This window comes from Empidonax traillii, unplaced genomic scaffold, assembly GCF_003031625.1.
Source record: "Empidonax traillii isolate 1590-97213 ecotype Southwest subspecies unplaced genomic scaffold, ASM303162v1 scaffold427:size767076, whole genome shotgun sequence".
Taxonomy (NCBI): Eukaryota; Metazoa; Chordata; class Aves; order Passeriformes; family Tyrannidae; genus Empidonax; species Empidonax traillii.
In genome coordinates this window covers 363,384-380,969 of record NW_020955620.1, presented here as the reverse complement: position 1 = coordinate 380,969, position 17,586 = coordinate 363,384, and the positions used below count along the sequence as shown (strand labels likewise).

The 17,586-nt window shown below is 38.3% G+C and overlaps 1 protein-coding gene across 3 annotated transcripts in view; it reads right to left on the bottom strand.

Annotated features, from left to right (window-relative positions):
* Positions 1-2,250: 2,250 nt before the first annotated feature.
* Positions 2,251-17,586, bottom strand: part of PPP3CA (protein phosphatase 3 catalytic subunit alpha) — a 182,273-nt gene continuing 166,937 nt past the window's right edge. The window contains exons 11-15 of one of the 3 annotated variants that reach the window (XM_027894442.1): positions 16,514-16,540; positions 13,357-13,441; positions 9,962-10,059; positions 7,247-7,276; positions 2,251-4,003 (exon numbers count right to left, since the gene is read on the bottom strand). In XM_027894442.1, coding sequence (XP_027750243.1) covers positions 3,810-4,003; positions 7,247-7,276; positions 9,962-10,059; positions 13,357-13,441; positions 16,514-16,540 — 434 coding nt within the window. In that variant the 3' untranslated portion in view covers positions 2,251-3,809. The remainder of the gene's footprint in view (positions 4,004-7,246; positions 7,277-9,961; positions 10,060-13,356; positions 13,442-16,513; positions 16,541-17,586) is intronic. The other 2 variants (XM_027894443.1, XM_027894444.1) reach the window with 2 other exon arrangements.

Genomic DNA, 17,586 nt, shown 5'->3' with positions numbered 1-17,586 from the left:
TGATTTCTAAGGACTAAAATTGTAAATTTAGTTTGAATCGAGAAAATGTCCCTAAATTTTCATGGTTTTTTACACTCTGAATGCCACTTCAACTAAAAACTACAGCTAGAGAGAACAGAGATCAGGACTGCACTAACAAGCAGCATCTTTTGGTGCCCGTTTTTAGAGCTGTTTTCTGGTTTTTTAATTTTGCTGGCCAGGTTCTCAGGAGAAATCCAAGTTATACCCATACTCCTCTAAAGGCTCCAGAAGGTCCTTCTCTGGCAATAAAAAAAGGTCGTCTAAGAAAATGCTGAAAGAATTTATATACATTCCTAACAATTAACAATACTGGCAAAAACTTAAGCAGGGTTAAACATACTGCAATTTGGGGGGGAAAACCTGGACAAAATCTTGTCTTCTTCAGAAAATGTACACTAAGAGCTAATATACTTCATGCTTAATAGCTGTTGAAAAGAAAAATTATGATAGTGCACAAAATATCATACATGTATCTAACACACTATCTCACACAGTGGGATTAACGTGGTTAAAAAAATACAATAAATCTTGATGTGGGAACCAATGATATTTTTGGCATTAAGGCAGCACATCTGGTAAGAAGGAAGAAACCTGTACTGGGAGACACAGTCCAGTGCATGACACGTCACTGAGTGAGGCCAGGAAATCCAAATCTCAGCCTTCAGTGGCACCAAGGGTTTTTCCTCAAATTCATCTACAGCTCCTTCTGCAGCAGGAAAAGGAAGGACACTTGCAAAAGAGACTGGATGCCCTGAAAAGAGATAACCTTTGGAAATTTTATTTGTCCTTTTAGGAACATTTGAGTATAGTTCAGACTATCCCTCGGAGCCAGTCCAGAAACTGCCCCACAGTAGGACAGTGGGACTTGCTCCAGAAGACAAGTCAGACCATCTTACCTGGACACCAGGGACATACTGCAACTTTGCATGCTCAGAATATTTTTCATTCTTCTGAGCTATAAAAAGTTCAAGAATCTCCTTTGTGACCAGACAGTGTACATTTCCTTATGGATCACTCACCCTGGGCTACCTTGCTTATCCATAAGCTCTTCAGCAATCACAGCAGGCATTTGCAAACCCACCTCTGATTTGAGGCCCGGATCTTTTGGGTTAAGCCTACCAACGGAGAGGCCTATGCCACACTGTCACTACTGAGTGGAAAAGCCCCTTTCTCACTGTCAAATTGGTTTGTGCAGCTGCCAGAGCCCAACTCAAATGAAAGCAGACAACACACGCTGCTGTACTGCCCCACGGTGCCGCTCTGTGCTGCACGGGGTGCCTGCCGAGCGCTGGCTCAGACGTCCCCATGGGAAAACTTACCTGAGGTAACCTACAGCTCCTTAGTGAGCACGTACACAGGGCTGAACGGGCAAGCAATGCAGTCACGCAAACTGCCACCATTCCTTTCTGCAGAAACCATGCCCATTAGTCAGATGAACGGCTTCACTGAGCAGATGAACAGTAAAGACTCTGTGTGTCTCCCCCCTGTGCTATATCTCTACACAATCTGAAATGAAAAATTAAATCTCAAATTGATCCAGCTTCCTAGTCTCAGATATTATGAATACTCTTTTTTTTTTTTTTGCCACCTGTCACATTTTGCCATAATTAGCAAGAGCTAAAGTGGGATAAAACATGTAAGAAAGCAGGCACTGAGCTTATATTTAATAATGGTACCTGAAGGGAAGACTAAAGCAATACCCACATCATCACACCTTTTGGCATCGTCCATCGCTTTTTCACAGGATGATGGACTTAGGAAGGATGCTGAGCACAGTTAGGGAGAAAATGAGAAAGCAGACAGTTTGACAGTTCACCTCTACTAAAAAAGAGTGCACTTGAAATACAAAACTGTTGATTTTTTTCTTTCCCTTAGAGGTACGTTGTAAATGATACTAATTGACCTTTCCAAACACTCCAGATAAGGGGAAAGCACACAGAGGGCACATGTTCTCTCTGTGTTTGTGGGGTACATCCTATACTCATTTTAGCAAAAACTCAACTTCACAACTGGAACTTGGGGGAAGTCTGTGGACATTCAGTAGCCTCAACAGCTGGGTAATAAATGAACATTTTTCTTATTTAAGAACTGACCTTGAGATGTGAAACAAGTCACTCTTCTCTTACACCGACGGTCTTCTCCTGTCCAAAGCAAAAGAGAGCAAGAAGCGCACACACGCGTGGTGCCTGTGCCCTTCTGTGACTGACACAGCAAGAAAGGGAAGAGTGCTTAAGTTCATGCACATTTTTATTGAGTAGTAATATAAAATGCTTCTTTCATTGTTACAAGTGCATGCTTTGATTGCCAACATTTCGAAGTCAAATTACAAAGGCAAGGCTGTAGGCTGTAGTGAATTACTTGGGCACTTATACAATTGTTAAAAAATATCAATGGACTGTTTTGTTTTGTTTCCTTTTCTTTTTGAGAATGAACCAGTTGAAACCCGTAACTGATATACAAAGGGAAAAAAGTGAAAAAATTACACATTTTGTGGCACATGACAAAACAGAACAAAATGACTAAACCATTATGACATTAACAGTTATCATGCATTTAGAATTTCACATGTAACTACAAACTTATTTAAATTTCACAAGGTTTGCTAAACATGCTACCCATCTATATGTGCACTGACAAGCTTATGTTAAAAACTTTAAGAATACTCTTCCCCTTAGATTTTTCAAAGCTTTTTTTTGATTACAAAATTTCAAAGGCATTAAGCATTTCTTTTTTTTAGAGAATATAAAGTACGCCAGTATACATACATTTCCAGTATAAGTCAGACCACTAAGCGCATTACAGTCCCATACAGGCCTATACAGCCATTTTTTCTTAAAAAACATGCATAGGCAGATTTTTACAGAATATAGATGCTTTTCACTGCACTTAATATGGTGTCTTGTTCACTATACTTAAAAATGCACCACTCATAAATATTTAAATTCAGCAAGCCACAACCAAGACTTGATTTACCAAAAAAACCCCCAGAAAACCTCCCAAACCAAACCCCCCTAAATATAAACAGCAAAAAAAAAAAAAAAGATAAATGTTATTATTCCAGTTTTTTTTTTAAACAAAGAAAAAGATAATTGCTGCCAAATTAGTAAGATAAGTGTTATATTTAAAGAAGGGCATTGAAGCACACTAAAGAAACCTGAGGTAAGCATAATCTGTACAAAATTAAACTGTCGCTCTCGCTCTCTCTCTCACTCTCTCTTTTTTTTGGCATTTTAAACAAATTTCCAACATTCTTTTTTTTCTTTTTTTTTTCTCTATATTTTTAAAGACTGCCTAATTTATTTCATAGCCATTGTCTGACAAGAGTAGCAAAACATTATCAATAAATAGTCCTTATTTAGTTTGTACATTTTGTTAAAAATGTTTCGATGTTGATGTTGAGTGCTGCAACTGTAAACGTACAATAGTTAGTAAGAAATTAAACAAAGTTTTCATGTCCAGTAACATAATAAAAGGCCTTTCAGTAACATATCTAGACGTTCCCAATGCAGTAGGAAAACATGTTCATTCCCCTAACTTTGCAATATATACCAGCATGAGCTTTCATTTTTCTACAAGCATTTAAAGGCATATCCAAAGGAGGTGTCTCTCCCCCACCCCCCCTCCCACCAAATTAAAGTTGACGATCTCTTCGTAGATGATTTTTGTAAACTGAATCCAACACCTGGCCCCCAGAGCAAGTAAGCTATTATCAGAGGCAAGAACATCCCACTGCTGATGTGCAGCAACCCCATCGCGCCCTGCAGCTCAACCCCCCTCCCGGACAGTGGTCACTGAATATTGCTGCTATTACTGCCGTTGCTGTCCGTGCCATTAGTCTCTGTGGAGATTGCCTTGTTGATGGAGTTAAGGTTGGCATCGGATGGCACGTCTCTGCGCGGAGGCATTCGCTCATTAATTCGATCTAAGCCTTTGGCCTCTTCGAAGCTAGTGATCTTATGCTGGGGTGAAAATCCTTTGATAGCTAAATAAAGGATTATTAAAAAGTAAAATTAGCAAGGTAAAACTCTCGGCAGCTTTTTCCCCAACTCAGCAACAAGTGTGAAAGTCCTTCTTTGTGAAGGCGGCAATGAGAAGATCTGACAACACGACCGACTCCTTACCGTGCTCAGAAAGAGCTGGGTGTTGACCACCATCGTCTCTTGAAACACAACTATTTTTTTCAACACGATCAACTTTCGATACTTTTTTGTCCACTGGGGTTCAGCTCAGATGCTGACACGTAACTACAGTTTGCAATCAGGAACCGTGCTTAGGGCACAGCCATGAGCTGTGGGTTAGCATTTGTTGTCGTCACAGCCTTAAGGACATTGTGCCTTGCCCTTACACCCTTTAATGAGCCAAAACTCTCACTTGACTTTCAAAAATCAGGGAAAAAGTGCTGGCTAGTTACAGATGGTGATGACATGGTGAGGCCAGTTTGTGGGATATACATTAAAGCTATAGGAGATGTGGGGTGACCCTACAATAGGTTCTCAGTGCAGGGTGAGCTGCTTGTTGAATGCTCAGGGCAGTTACCCTCCCTGACACATTCCTGGACTTCTAGAGAGCAGGTTGAGTCAAACAGCAGTAGCACTGTGCAACACGGACCCGGGATACTGTCATTTTGGCACATTCTTACAGTTTAGCTTTGGAAATGCACTGACAAAAGACCAAAGTTCCAACTGATTCTGAGGACTTTTGACCTGCCCTTTAGCAGCAACATTGGTGAGGCCACACCAACCTCAGAAGGGAGCCATAGGCTGGGGAATGCATTCGTAGAGTGTGATTTTTATTTAATTTTATTCTCTCTTTAATTGAAGTGTTGAAGATCCTTAGATACAAAGCAAAAGAGAAAAAAGCACTGTAGGCAAACAGCAAGTCACAGCTCTGTAGATACTTTTGTCATAGCCTTCTGTGTATTTTTCTCTTATCTGCACCGAATCAATGCACTGCACTTCCAGAAGTGGCATTTCTGCTATGCCTCTATCATAACATGCCATAGAGTAGAAATGGTGTGTTAGTACCAGGAAACTGTAAACTCCCTGGAGAGAAAATGGTAGGGGAGTTTCAAAGATTAAATTCAATATTCCTTCTCCCCTTTTATCTTCTCTTTACCTCATAGTACTCCTGTCTCTCCTTCCAATATGCTGCCCTGATTTTGGACAAGCTGGTAATTTCTGTTAAAAAAAAGCGAACACACCCAAAACTCCAGAACTTCCCTGGTACCAATCTACCACTCCTTGCATTTCAGGGAGAGCGAGACAAGCATTTTCACGCTGATAGTTTTGCCAACCATTCCTGTAAAAATTGGTAGATCCTGTTTGCCTCAGGGTTTAGTTCTTTAGCCAGTTTCAGAAATGTTATATTGGAACTTTGTGAAGTGCATGGGTCTTAACATGTATTATACTTCAACTCAGGAAAACAACAAAAACATAATGGTAATTAGTCAAGCGAGTAGGAATGGAGCAGTGAAAACAGAACAGGCCCTAAAGTGAGTTTTCTTAAGGTTTGGGGTTGTTACTTGTTTTTACTTTATCTTCTATCACAAAAATTAAGATGTCTAACAAGCACCCAGGCCAGTCCCTTAAAGCAGTAGTTTAATGGATGGCTGCACTGAAGCTGAAGCACTTGCTGTGTCCTGGAGCTTGACAGAAGCACTGCCCAGTTGGTGTTACCGGGCCCTGAATCAAACTGCAGAGGGACAACTGGTAAAGGGTGAAACTTTTTCCCCCTCAGAAGCTACATCTATGCAGACAAGTCGTTGCAACTACGGTGAAGGTGTCTAACTAGCAAGGATGGCAAATCTCGAAGGATTAACTTGAGGGGTACATATTGCTAGCATGGGGGCACGTTCAGTCAATTGTATTTCAAGTAGACACATTATCATCTGTAACACTAAGGAAGGTGCTCTGCTGTAGTTGCTGGTCAGACAATGAGTATTAGCAGGTTACATTGAGAGTATACTAAAACACAACACATAGTCACAGAAAATCACAGAAAACAGCCAAACTGTCAACAAGAATGCACACTGCAGATTAGAGATTGCCGATAGGAATAGGTAATTCCAACATAAATAGCAGCTTACTCACTGCTATTTAGAAAGCAGTTGTATTTTCTCTTACTTGTTTGTTCTGTAATTTTATTCACTGCTTTACAAAATTCAAAAACAAATTCCACTGGCCAAAAGGGCACATCTTACCAACAGACAGCAATCATCAGATTTTTTTTTTTTAATTAACTAAAAAAAAAAAATACCCACAGAAAATTTGAGGGGGCAAGAACAAAATACAACTGAAGAATTTTGTTTTAAAGGGGAATTCTGAAAATTCTTCTTCCAAAACTTTATAATGCTGAATGAATATTGTGCATCTACTTTGCAATACATAGTTACTCAGATTTTAAGTGTAGCATTAAAAATTGCTTAAGAGTTAAATTAGAGGTCTGTCAACAAAACACCATAGTTTTCAATACAGAATGTTCAGAAATCTTCCAAGGCAGCCAGTCACTTTATATTTGTAGCTAAAATGGTGCCTGTGTTAATGGTTGCTCTAATGTAAATATCCAGTGTGTAAACTGCCACTACGAGAGGAAGCAGACATCTTGCAGACAAATGTCTCATGTTGGTTTACTTTTAAAGAGAAACAGAAACATGCTGAACTGTAACAAAAGACCAATAAAATGTTTTTACTAGTTATCTAAAAGAAAGGAAACAAACTGAGGCAAAAAACCAAAAAAAACAACCAAAACAGAAAAAGGGGAAAAGAAACAAAATCATCAAAAAGAATATTTATAAAAAGCTGTGTGTTTTCCTAGACTAGAGATCATTGAGGATAGTTTGAGGCAGAGACAAGAGCCAGTCTCCAGCGCACAGCTTTTGAGCTATGTGTCACAAAACATTTATGATCTGCTGCCGTGTTATGTCCCGTGAAATCCAAGTTCCCTGATCTCCTCCTGTGGCAATTATTATTCAGTGCTTACTTCAACATACAGCAACTCCACCGTGATTGTAACTTTCAGAAAGAAAAAAATCTCAACAGCAGCAACAGAAAGAAAAACCAAAAAAACCACATTTTTTCCCCTTTAAAGCAATTACATTTTGGTTAATACCGAGCCACAATTGTTAGCCCAACACCCACACAATCTGTACAAGCTACAGCAAAATGAATACACCCAGCAGAGCCCTTATCTGTTGTGGCACCAACAGAAAGGGGACTGGCCAATTTACCTTCATCAGCCTCAATAGCCTCAACAGTAGCTGAAGAGAAGAAAGGGGTAGCAAAACGAATGAGAAAAATGAGCAGAGGATTTTAACTCTAAGAACAAGTCAGTGAATAGCAAAGGAGCTACAACACTAATGTTACTGTAAGTGCTGGATTTTGGCAAAACAGACACACAGAGAAATGCTTACACAAAAACAATAATTTGAAGATTGAATTAAGCTAGAGTTTGTTTTAAAGCAGAAGTTTCACAAGCTAAAAGTTCTTAAAGACACATTTGAGTAGTTTTCTTTTGACTCAAAAGAACTACAAAATGTAAATGTCTTCCATATTGCCCATCTGACCTGAAAAGGTCATTATGTAATTCTCCCAGCTCTGAATAAGAGCAGTTTGATTTGCCCTGTCAAAAGAGAACAAAAAATGGCATAAAGCCATCACACAAAATTCATACCACTTACAAAATCAGCCTGAAAAGTATTAGCTACCAGTACAAGGCAAAAGAGCCCCACAGATAATTTCTCAGAATTATTTTTTTTTCTCTCTCCTGACTAAAAGAAACCTCCCCACAGCATGGGACGGAGTTTGCTTAGAAAGCTTTGCCTTTGCTTGCAACCTTGCCCAGTCTGCTCCATCTGTAAGCTCTCTTTTTGTCAACCCAGTCTCAGAAAACAGCATTCTTCTAATATTTTATTTAAATCAATGGATATAAGATTGAAAGCTGTTGGACCCCCAGAATTGCAAAGGCTGGTCAGAGAGAGCAAAGTTTGTAACCAGGAGGTTGCTGCAGTGTTATGGAATACCATGTTACCACTGTTCTGAACCCATTCATTGTTCTTAAAGACATAATTTCATTTAATTCTTATCCATCAGCTTTGGTATGTTTTTTTTTCTTTTACAGTCAGAGATTTAGAAGCTGATGCAAATCATCAAATGCAATCCAATATAGCAAATATTTTAAAAGATATTTCGATTTTCAAGAATTTCTCTGATTTCGAGAACAGCTCAAGAAGTCAAGTTTTCAGGAATTCCTCTCTTTTTTTTCATCTTATTTTCCCCTACATAAAATCCCAATTTTTAATTTTTCTTTTGTAGTTAGGATGTTAAATATAGATTGAGAGATAAATTCTAAAATATCTAGACTATTATCTTGCTGCATGGAGAAATGAGAGGATCTAACCCGCATGCACCAAAGTAAGCCTATGCCTCTCAAGCTGCAGATGGCCAAGAGAGATGGCAAAAATCAGGAAACGAAAACAATGCAAACTTTAAAGAAACAGAAACATGATAACTAGTATGAGAAATTAAAATGAATAACCAGATCCAAACCAGCACTGACACATTAGAAAAAAAAAGACGACTAAAATGTATACTTCCACAACAGAACATACTACTCATATTTTCTGTTAATACATATGGTAATATGTGTGCTTAACAGAAACTATGTGAACTTCAGAGTATTTGGTGAATGGGTATACTACGTGTTAACTAATGCAGAAGCTCGTGTATAGTAATGTTTTACTCAGCCAGAATACTGCAGTATGAGGAGATTTTCCTTTTAGCCATTGTAGCAAGAACTTTTGGCAATTTTCTCAAGTTCATTTCTGTTCCTAGTATTTTGCCAGGGCAACAATAGCAGTTTCCTTGGACCAAATTTTCTGACAAATGTAAAGCAACTATATGGAGAAAAGCCTAGGTAAAGACCACAAACTTATTAAGAAAGGCATCCTGGGAAATCATATTGCAGCATTTTCAAAGCAGAACGTTACTATGTCCATAACACACAAGTCATCAACAAGAAAAAAGGGAAAGGAAAATGGAGAAAAGAAGGTTTACCACCGTATACCTGAATCTTCTGGGTAAAAGAGACAGTAAAGGGAAAAATTACAGAGAAAAAATGCTCCAGGAAGGAAACAGGAAAACAAGAGGCTGAGACTGTGTCAGGGTTATAAAGTATTTCTACTTCTTACATCTACTGCCAGCAGAACCTCAATATATGAGAGATCTTTTAGTGTGCTTGCAATATATTCTACAGCAGTACACACAATAAAAAAAGGAGAGCTTATAGGAGTAAATGAAATATTTTGTAGTTCATTATTTCAAAAGGAGTCAAAGGCAGCCCTACTGTAGACTTACAAATTTCCTATAATACAAGAAGCTCTTGGTATAAAACTGACAATCTGTATTGTGTTTGTATACAAGGCCAACACGGTGTTTCTAAGAGCGTCCCTTCACTTAGGCTTAAATCAGAGAGAAATTGTTCTCATGCTGTCACTTAGAATTGCTAGGAGAGAAAATCTAATTCTAGAGCTATTTTCCATTGGTGATTCTCTATAAGGAAGAGCAAATCAGATAAAATAGGAGTTTGAGTGTCATTATCTAATCTGAACCTTCATTATTCCATGTATCAAATTTTGTTCTTAAAAAAAAAAAACAAAAACAAAGAAGCTGCCAACTGTGGAAGGAGCGCACCTCACACACAGTCCCGATCTACCCTTCTGAGCAGCTGACTTTCAGGGACTCTCCCCCGCCCTTTTCCCAGGAAATCAGTGGTACATAATAAGTCTTGAGAAGTGGCCTTATATGAACTGCTCACAAAGGCTCCAGCACAACAAACCAGCTGTTTTATTCTGCTCGGACAGCTACCGTTACTTTTCTCAGGTTCTGCAGTTGAAAACCAATTGTTTTTTTCACGTGTAACAAGACACAAAGGCAAACAGGCTTACCGCTTTGCAGTGTTTGTTTTCCTCCAGAGAGCACACCACTGGGTAGCATTCCTGTTGGAGTCAGACCTTTCAGCGTCAGCACACTCTCACTCTCTTCTCTGAGAAAATTAAAAAAAAAAAAAAAAGAAAAAAGAAAACCAACAAAAGTAAACAACTTTCTTGTTTAAAAAAATACGGAACATGCTTTAGACACCTTGAGCAACACATGCCCTAACCCACATGCTCTAACCTACAATGATATGGTTATCTCTAATCTCCTTACCAAGACAGACTGAATTTGGTGGTAACATCAGCACCAGTGCAGTTCCTCAGTGCTTTGTACGTGGCTAACCTTTGCATCACACCATACACAGACTCCCATTGTACTTTACACTGTAATCTGCATCTCTGAAACAATATATATGCAAATCCACAAACCTGAGAGGAGAAGGACCAACAGGATCAGTTCTTGCCAACAGTACATTTAAGCATCTTATACTGTGTGGTCCAAAATCAACTTAAATTGTTGTTTTGCTCTTGTCTGCACTAGGAAGCGGGTGCGTTATTTATTGATGATCATCACTTAAAGAAAGGCAGCTGAAAGTTCATTAAAATTAATAAGCACTTCCATCCTTGCTAGTAGTGATCTTAATATTTTTGTATAATAAAAATAATACTGGATTCAAGAAAATTGTTTTAGGAAAACCTAAGTATGTTTTGCTGGTTTCAAATACATACAGTTTTTAATACAAGGCAAGAGGAATACAATAGCTCTATCCAGAGAAGCCTTTAAGTACAGCTTTCTACAAGGACTGTAATGCTGCCTGTGATGACATACTTTCTCAGCAGCAAAACTGACCCCAATTCCTTAAGAGAAACCTATTTTGAAGTGCTTTACTTTGAAGTATATAATGACATTAAGCTGGAGGAAGCAAACACAAAGACAGAATTTAGTTCCACATTCACTTGAGGATAGTGTGGTTTTGTCTCTAAAAACTGTCTCTCAGCAATTCTACTACTTACAATTTTCTTTAGACCTATGTGCCCTGAATTACTCACATATTTCAGACAACTCTTATTTACCAACTATATATATATATATACACTCTTCAAGCTCTATTTTTAGTTTGAAAATAATTCTCCTTTTGCTCACTTCTCCTTGTGTAATAGTCAAAATCAAACTGTGACCATTTCCCTTGCAAGTTTCCCAAGCAATTAGAACTAATAAAACAGCAATGTATTTTCAGACTTAACACAGTATTTTCATCATAAAGAATTGCACACCAAAGTTTTTGATTTCTCTTGATTACTCAGTTTATTCCATCGCTCTTTTTTTTTTAAATTAAATTGCAATGGCGACTATTAGCTTTACCCTCATAGGATAAATTTATTCACTGTATTTTTATTATCTTTAAACTGCATATGCACAAGAATGCTCTGTATCACAGATTCTGAGATTTTTTTAGCTTTCGGTGTCCCTTAATTTCTATTTGATGTGACAGAATCACAGAATCTTCTGAGCTGGAAGGGACTCACAAGGATCACTGACTCCAACTCTTAAGTGAATGGTCCATATGGGGATCAAACCCATGACTTTGGTGTTATTAGCCCCACGTCCTAACTTATTGAGCTAATCTCAGATTCCTCTTTATTTACATTTAAAAAGGATAATAGACTGATTAAATATTTTAACCTCCCTTCTCAGGGAAATATCAAGACTGATTTTCATCAGTGCCTTAAAATGTTGATATTCATTAATTTGTATATATAATATTTGTATAATAACACAATTATAGTATATTTATATATATTTGTATAATAATACAGTTGTATAATAATATAATTATATTCTATTATATATAATAATATAAAGAATTAAAGGGTGATCAAAGTTTCAAACTGTGATAAACCCCTAAGATATGAGGCTTATGCATGTCGCTTTGGACAGAACACACGCAAGAATTATTCTGTACCCTTCTTCCATTCTTGAAACCATTAAAAAGCTTCTACCGCACAGATTCCTTTGAAAAAGTCTTTGACATATAGGTGATGTCAATCATCTGCAAGTTATAAAACCCCAAATATAACAGCTGAGCATTCAGTTTCAGATGCTTCTGCTTATTAAAGTTCCCATTTCTGTTGAATTTATCTTATATTTCAAAAGGTGCTCCACAACAAAATACAACAGATCCAGAAGCTGTGGCTGAAGGTTATGGTAGACAGCAAGGTTTCCAAAACTCTGGTTGCTCCACTATCATCACAAAAAAATAATTGTGCTGTTTTATGAAGGTGGTGGCAATGTCAGCACCAGGCTCTCTGCTGGACTTGGTACAGAGGAGCAGGTGGAAACATTTGATTGTTCCCTCATCTTGTTTAGGGAGAAGGAATGATGCCAACATTTTTTTTTATGGGCACATTTTGAAGTAGCTTGTGCATCACTAGGAATTCACATGTAACACTTTGGGAAAGTCCTCCACCTCAGTATGCTATTTAGAGCTATCCTATTGCAATCTGCCAGGCGTGGACAAACGTTCACACAAAGCCCTGATGAGAACCTGCCCACTGCTTGCATGCTGCATGAGAGTTTCAAACAAAGTTTGAGAGTTTCCTCTAAAATTAGGACTATATTCTTTAAGTATTGTATTTGTTCTTCTTACATCAGTCCTACAATAAATTTTTTTTGGAACTCGCTTGATTTTCTGCTAACCATACTAGCCATAAACTGACTACAGCAGAGCGATATACAGCTTCCCGAGGAAAAAAATCCCTCTGCTGAACTGTATGTTCCATATTTAGACTGCAGCACAGTACAGCATGTTTTCTCTTCTGCTCAGAGACATCAAATGGAGAGTTCTAAACATTGGGTAGCAATTAGTTACTCATGTTCATGTGTTCGGGGGAGTGCAGCCCAAGTAACAAGCTGCTGTTGCCTGCACAGCGACTTCCTGGATTTCGAGTTAAATGACCCTAACGCTTTCATATTTAGTCATCTTTACTCGCGGTTGCAGCAACATCTGTGGGTGACAAAGTGGGACAGTTGGCTTCTTCTTTAATGAGAGGTGATGTGTAACATACCCTTTCTCCATGTTTAATTCTTGCCTGACAGTGACTAGAAGATAATTAGTACACCTGGTGAACAATTAAAAAAAAAAAGGTAACTGCAATTTTTTTTCTGCTGGTGTTTTCTGTTTGTCTGTTTTCCATTCAGCAAAAGCCCTGAGGAAGACGACTACCAGAGCCATAATAAATAGCAGTATTGTATAAATAAAACAATCTCTAAAAGGTTACAGCAAAACTCAGATGGGTGGCATACTAAAATAGCAAATCTGCTGTTTGATTAACAGTTGAGTGTTCTAAGTCACCATTCAAAGATGTCCCTTAACATTAAAAAAATCCGAAACTGCACAAAACCTTACCTTAAGACTGAGAAAACTCTAGCCATTTTTCCTATTGCTCGTATCTTGTTCCTTATAACTTCCTTCCGAGCAGCAGCTGTTGCTCCTGTGGAAAACACATTAAAAACAGTTATAGGGATTTGTAAACAATTCATCACTCTAAATACAAGAACCATCATATCAATGTTACAGTTTGCCAAACTAGGCCACATCTGTAGTCAAAACTGAGAACATATTTTTTTTAATTTACAGATCAAGACTGATCACTTTTGATCCTCTTTTAAAACTACATGTTTTTTCATCAATGCAATTTTCCATTTCAAAAACATCTTCAGAGACCATACCCTTTGTAAACAAGTTTCTTAGAAAACAGTCTAAATGCCAAAAAGATATTCAACACGAACTGTGCCCAAACCATAAGAACAGTGAAAAAGAACAGGTAAACAACAATGAAATTAAAATTTATTTAATAATCTAATAATTATAAGTAGGAGAAAAATCATGTCTCAATTTTAAAAAAAAAACAAAAAAAACCACACAACCCCCTCCAGACAACAACCAACCAAAAAACACCCCAAACCCCGAACAAATTGGGTTAAGCTTAAGGCCGGGAAAGTACATTGAGAATTTTCCTATCCCTAGTTAAAAAGTATTTAAAAAGTAAGAAAACCTAAAGGCAGAGTCCTGAAAACCAGCATGAAATGGTACGGATTGTATTGATTGGCAGTGGGTAACGGAGTTCCATAGAGCAACTTCCTTCTCATCACTCCTATGGCCTGCTCAAAATTACAATTACTTTGAAATTTGTAAATTCACATAATGCCTTAAAAAAAAAGTATGATGAAACAGAGACTACAGTTCAGCTAAGTTTGCAGGTGTACTTGTTACTTGGGTATCATCAAAATCTGTACATCCAAGTGAGAACCACCTGAATGGGAAAAGCAAATAGTACTAATTTATCAGAAACAGGAATTTCTTTTAATAAGGATCCCACAGGTCCCTGAGAAAATGGCCTGTTATACTCAGAAGACCAGTTTAATTTAATTATCACAATCATAACCATATACATGACTAAGATTTCTCCCAAAGGTTTCTAAAGGACATGTAACCTTGATTTGTACAGCTGCTGCCTGACAACTCCTGCTTCAGAAGTTCCAGAGCGCAACCCAAAAACCCCTACACATCACAATAACACTTCCTTCTTTGCTACTCCAAGGACAAAAATGAAAATGGCTACTTTCAAATCCTAGCAAATTGATCAATTTTATCAAGTAGAGCCTGTGACAGAAGCTAAATTAGCAGAAAAGGGCAAAAATGAGGAGGGAAGTTACGGCAGGAGAGGGGACAGCCCCAGGGATTGGCAGCAGGGACACAGACAACTGCCTGCAGGCACCAGGCATGAGAGTAAAGCACTGCTGAACACGGGTGATGGACGCAAGAAGCGGAAAACTGCTGGAGTCAGAGCCATGGGGCCTTGCTTTGCAGACTCTCCTTTGCTGTATTATGAGGGCAAAATGACCTCAGCTGAAAGGGCTTGTAAGGAAATACAGGCTCTGCTGAACTCAATGGCAAAAGCCCCATCTGCTTCAGTGGCACCAGAGTTTCACACACTGCTCCTCTTTCTCCTCCTTCATGAGGTGCCAGCTGCTCTGGGCAGTGATGGAGAGGTCCAACACTGCCAACCGTGAGATTTGCTGGGTGGCTTCTGGGAGCTGACTGTACAGTAACTGTCACAGTTTCAGTTTTCTCCACACACCTCTGCTGATAGCAGCCCCATGGCCCTTCTATCAGGCACTGTCATTTTTTCTACTGCAGATTTCCCAGTTACAATTAAACTTTCAACTGCCCAAGACTACCACTGGAAATGCAAGCATTTCTTTGTTGCTTTTTTCCTGTGCTTGAATTTCAAAGGATCTGGGTGCACGTGGTAGGTAACATGAGAGGATGGAAAAGTCTGGTGTGTGCCTCAAGGAAATTTGACTTTGGGTGAAAATAGCCAATGAATAAAATTGTATTATGCTAATTGTTATATAACAGTCTATATTACCACTTCTATGGCAGCTTTATGCCCATCAGTGCACTGGGCACTTTGCAGCGCCTGTCTCCACCACTACAGATTTGGGAATCCAAACTCGACTCCCCTTCAATCACCACATGAGTGAAGCTGTGACAAAACTAGACAAGTGCAGTGGTGATGGAATCAGAACTGGCTTCAGCATGCAACAATCCAACACTGCACACCATCCTCCCTGCCCTGAAAGACTGTTATGAAGATGGAGCTCAAGGTCATGGAATTAATGAACTCAGTGGACTTTTACAGGGATAGCCTACAGACTAAGGGAATGATTTCTGTGTGTTTATCTACAAAACCCAGGAAAGGTGATGGTGCATTGGAAAATGTTGGACCTAGTATGATGTAATACCAGGATACTGTCCTGGTTTTGGCTGGAATAGACTTTATTTTCTCCCTAATAGATACTCAGAATGATGGCTTTCAAATCTCCCACATACAAAGATAAAAATATAATGAAAGTGTATAAAAAATATAAAGATAAAAAGAGGATATGAACACTTAGGCACAAATGTCTAATTCTAGACAATAAAGAGTGGGAGAAACAGCTGCAATTCAGCTGTAACTGAATTAAATATAATATAGTTGTAACAGCATAATGAAAAATTGAAATAAAACAGCAGTGATTCAGTTGGGTTTTTCAGGAAATAGAGGGGATACCTTCCTGCCTCAATTACTATGATCTCACAGAACTGTACTCTCAAGATACACAGGACACGGTTTTCAGCCTTTTCTACCCTGAAAGCATTTAAAGATGATTTATCTTTTATTTTTCCCCCAAGTGTCACTATCTCTACTTTTTAATTACAATTCCACACTGTTCCAGTAGATCTTGTAAGTGTATTCAACCTTCTTCAGTCACTGTTTAACTTAGTTGAACAAAGACTAAGACTAAAGTCAGAAGATTTGAGAACTGAGAACTGGAAATGTAGTTTTTAATTAAGAAGCACAAGGAAAAAAAAGACTACAAATGTAGGATTGAACAGATATAAAATGATACTGAGTAAAAAAGTCATACCCAAATCTCTCACTGGTATCCTAATATATATTATCTAGTAAAGTATTAGGAAAATTAATAAAAATTAAGCCTTCCAACTTATTGAATACCTTTCTTCTGGGAACAAATGGGATCTTCTTATGAATTCCAAAGAGGGGGAAAGAAAAAGATCAGTGATGTTTGTAGAATGAAAATAAAAAAATAATACAGAACATTTGATAACATCAATGGAAACGTAATGCTTAAGTAAAGTCTGAAAAATAGAAAAGAAAACAAATTAAGCAGAGAACATCCAACAGGAAAGAAACAGACTGAAAACAACAGGGGAAAAAAAAATGAAAGAAAAAACCTTTTCAGCTTAAAGCCTTGTTAGTAGGTTTTGCAGGAAACCAACATGCAGGCAGAAGACCAGCAGTGAAGCTCAGCCTTGGTGTTACCACCTCTCAAACAGCGACTTTCTCCTACATTGCTGCTGCTTTGATAAGGCTTAATCACTTCTCATAAACAGCCCCACCTGTTCCTGTGGGGTGTGCCTGTATGATGACACCTTTTCTCTTAAATTAATCAAGCCGATTCCTTCAGTTTATTTACATCTGATAGCTGAAAGAATAGCTTACTATATCATACCCCTGTCTGCTGTGTCTACCAAAATCTGTGCTACCTACTTGCATGTGTGCTTCTGTTCCGGTCGAGCAGCTTACAGTGAGCAAATTCAAATGCTGCCGTACTACAACATAATTGCATTTTAAAATCAACTGTCTGAGGGCAAGGTAAGTGCAAGACTTGGTGTCCAGGCACAACTGCACCACAACACGTGTTTTGGGGACACTGATAATCTAGCACATACTACTAGGTTGGTCCAGAGGGAGAGCACACCAGTGCTGTAGTATGGCTCACATGAAAAACAGTTTCAGCATGGAAAAAATCATATCTAGCCAAATCAAAGAATAAATAAATAAATAAATAAATAAATAAAAAGATCACATTAAAATGCCACTCTGTCACCAACTCACAGAAATTAAGTATACGCTCCAGTCCAACCTAGCTGGTTTGGAGGAAGAACAAACATAAACCATCAGGAAAACCCTTCCACGTTTCTCTCCCAGACAAAAATTAACTCACTGAAAAGCTAAGTCTCTCATCAGGTATCATGAACACCCTTGTCAAGGCATTGCTAAGTAAC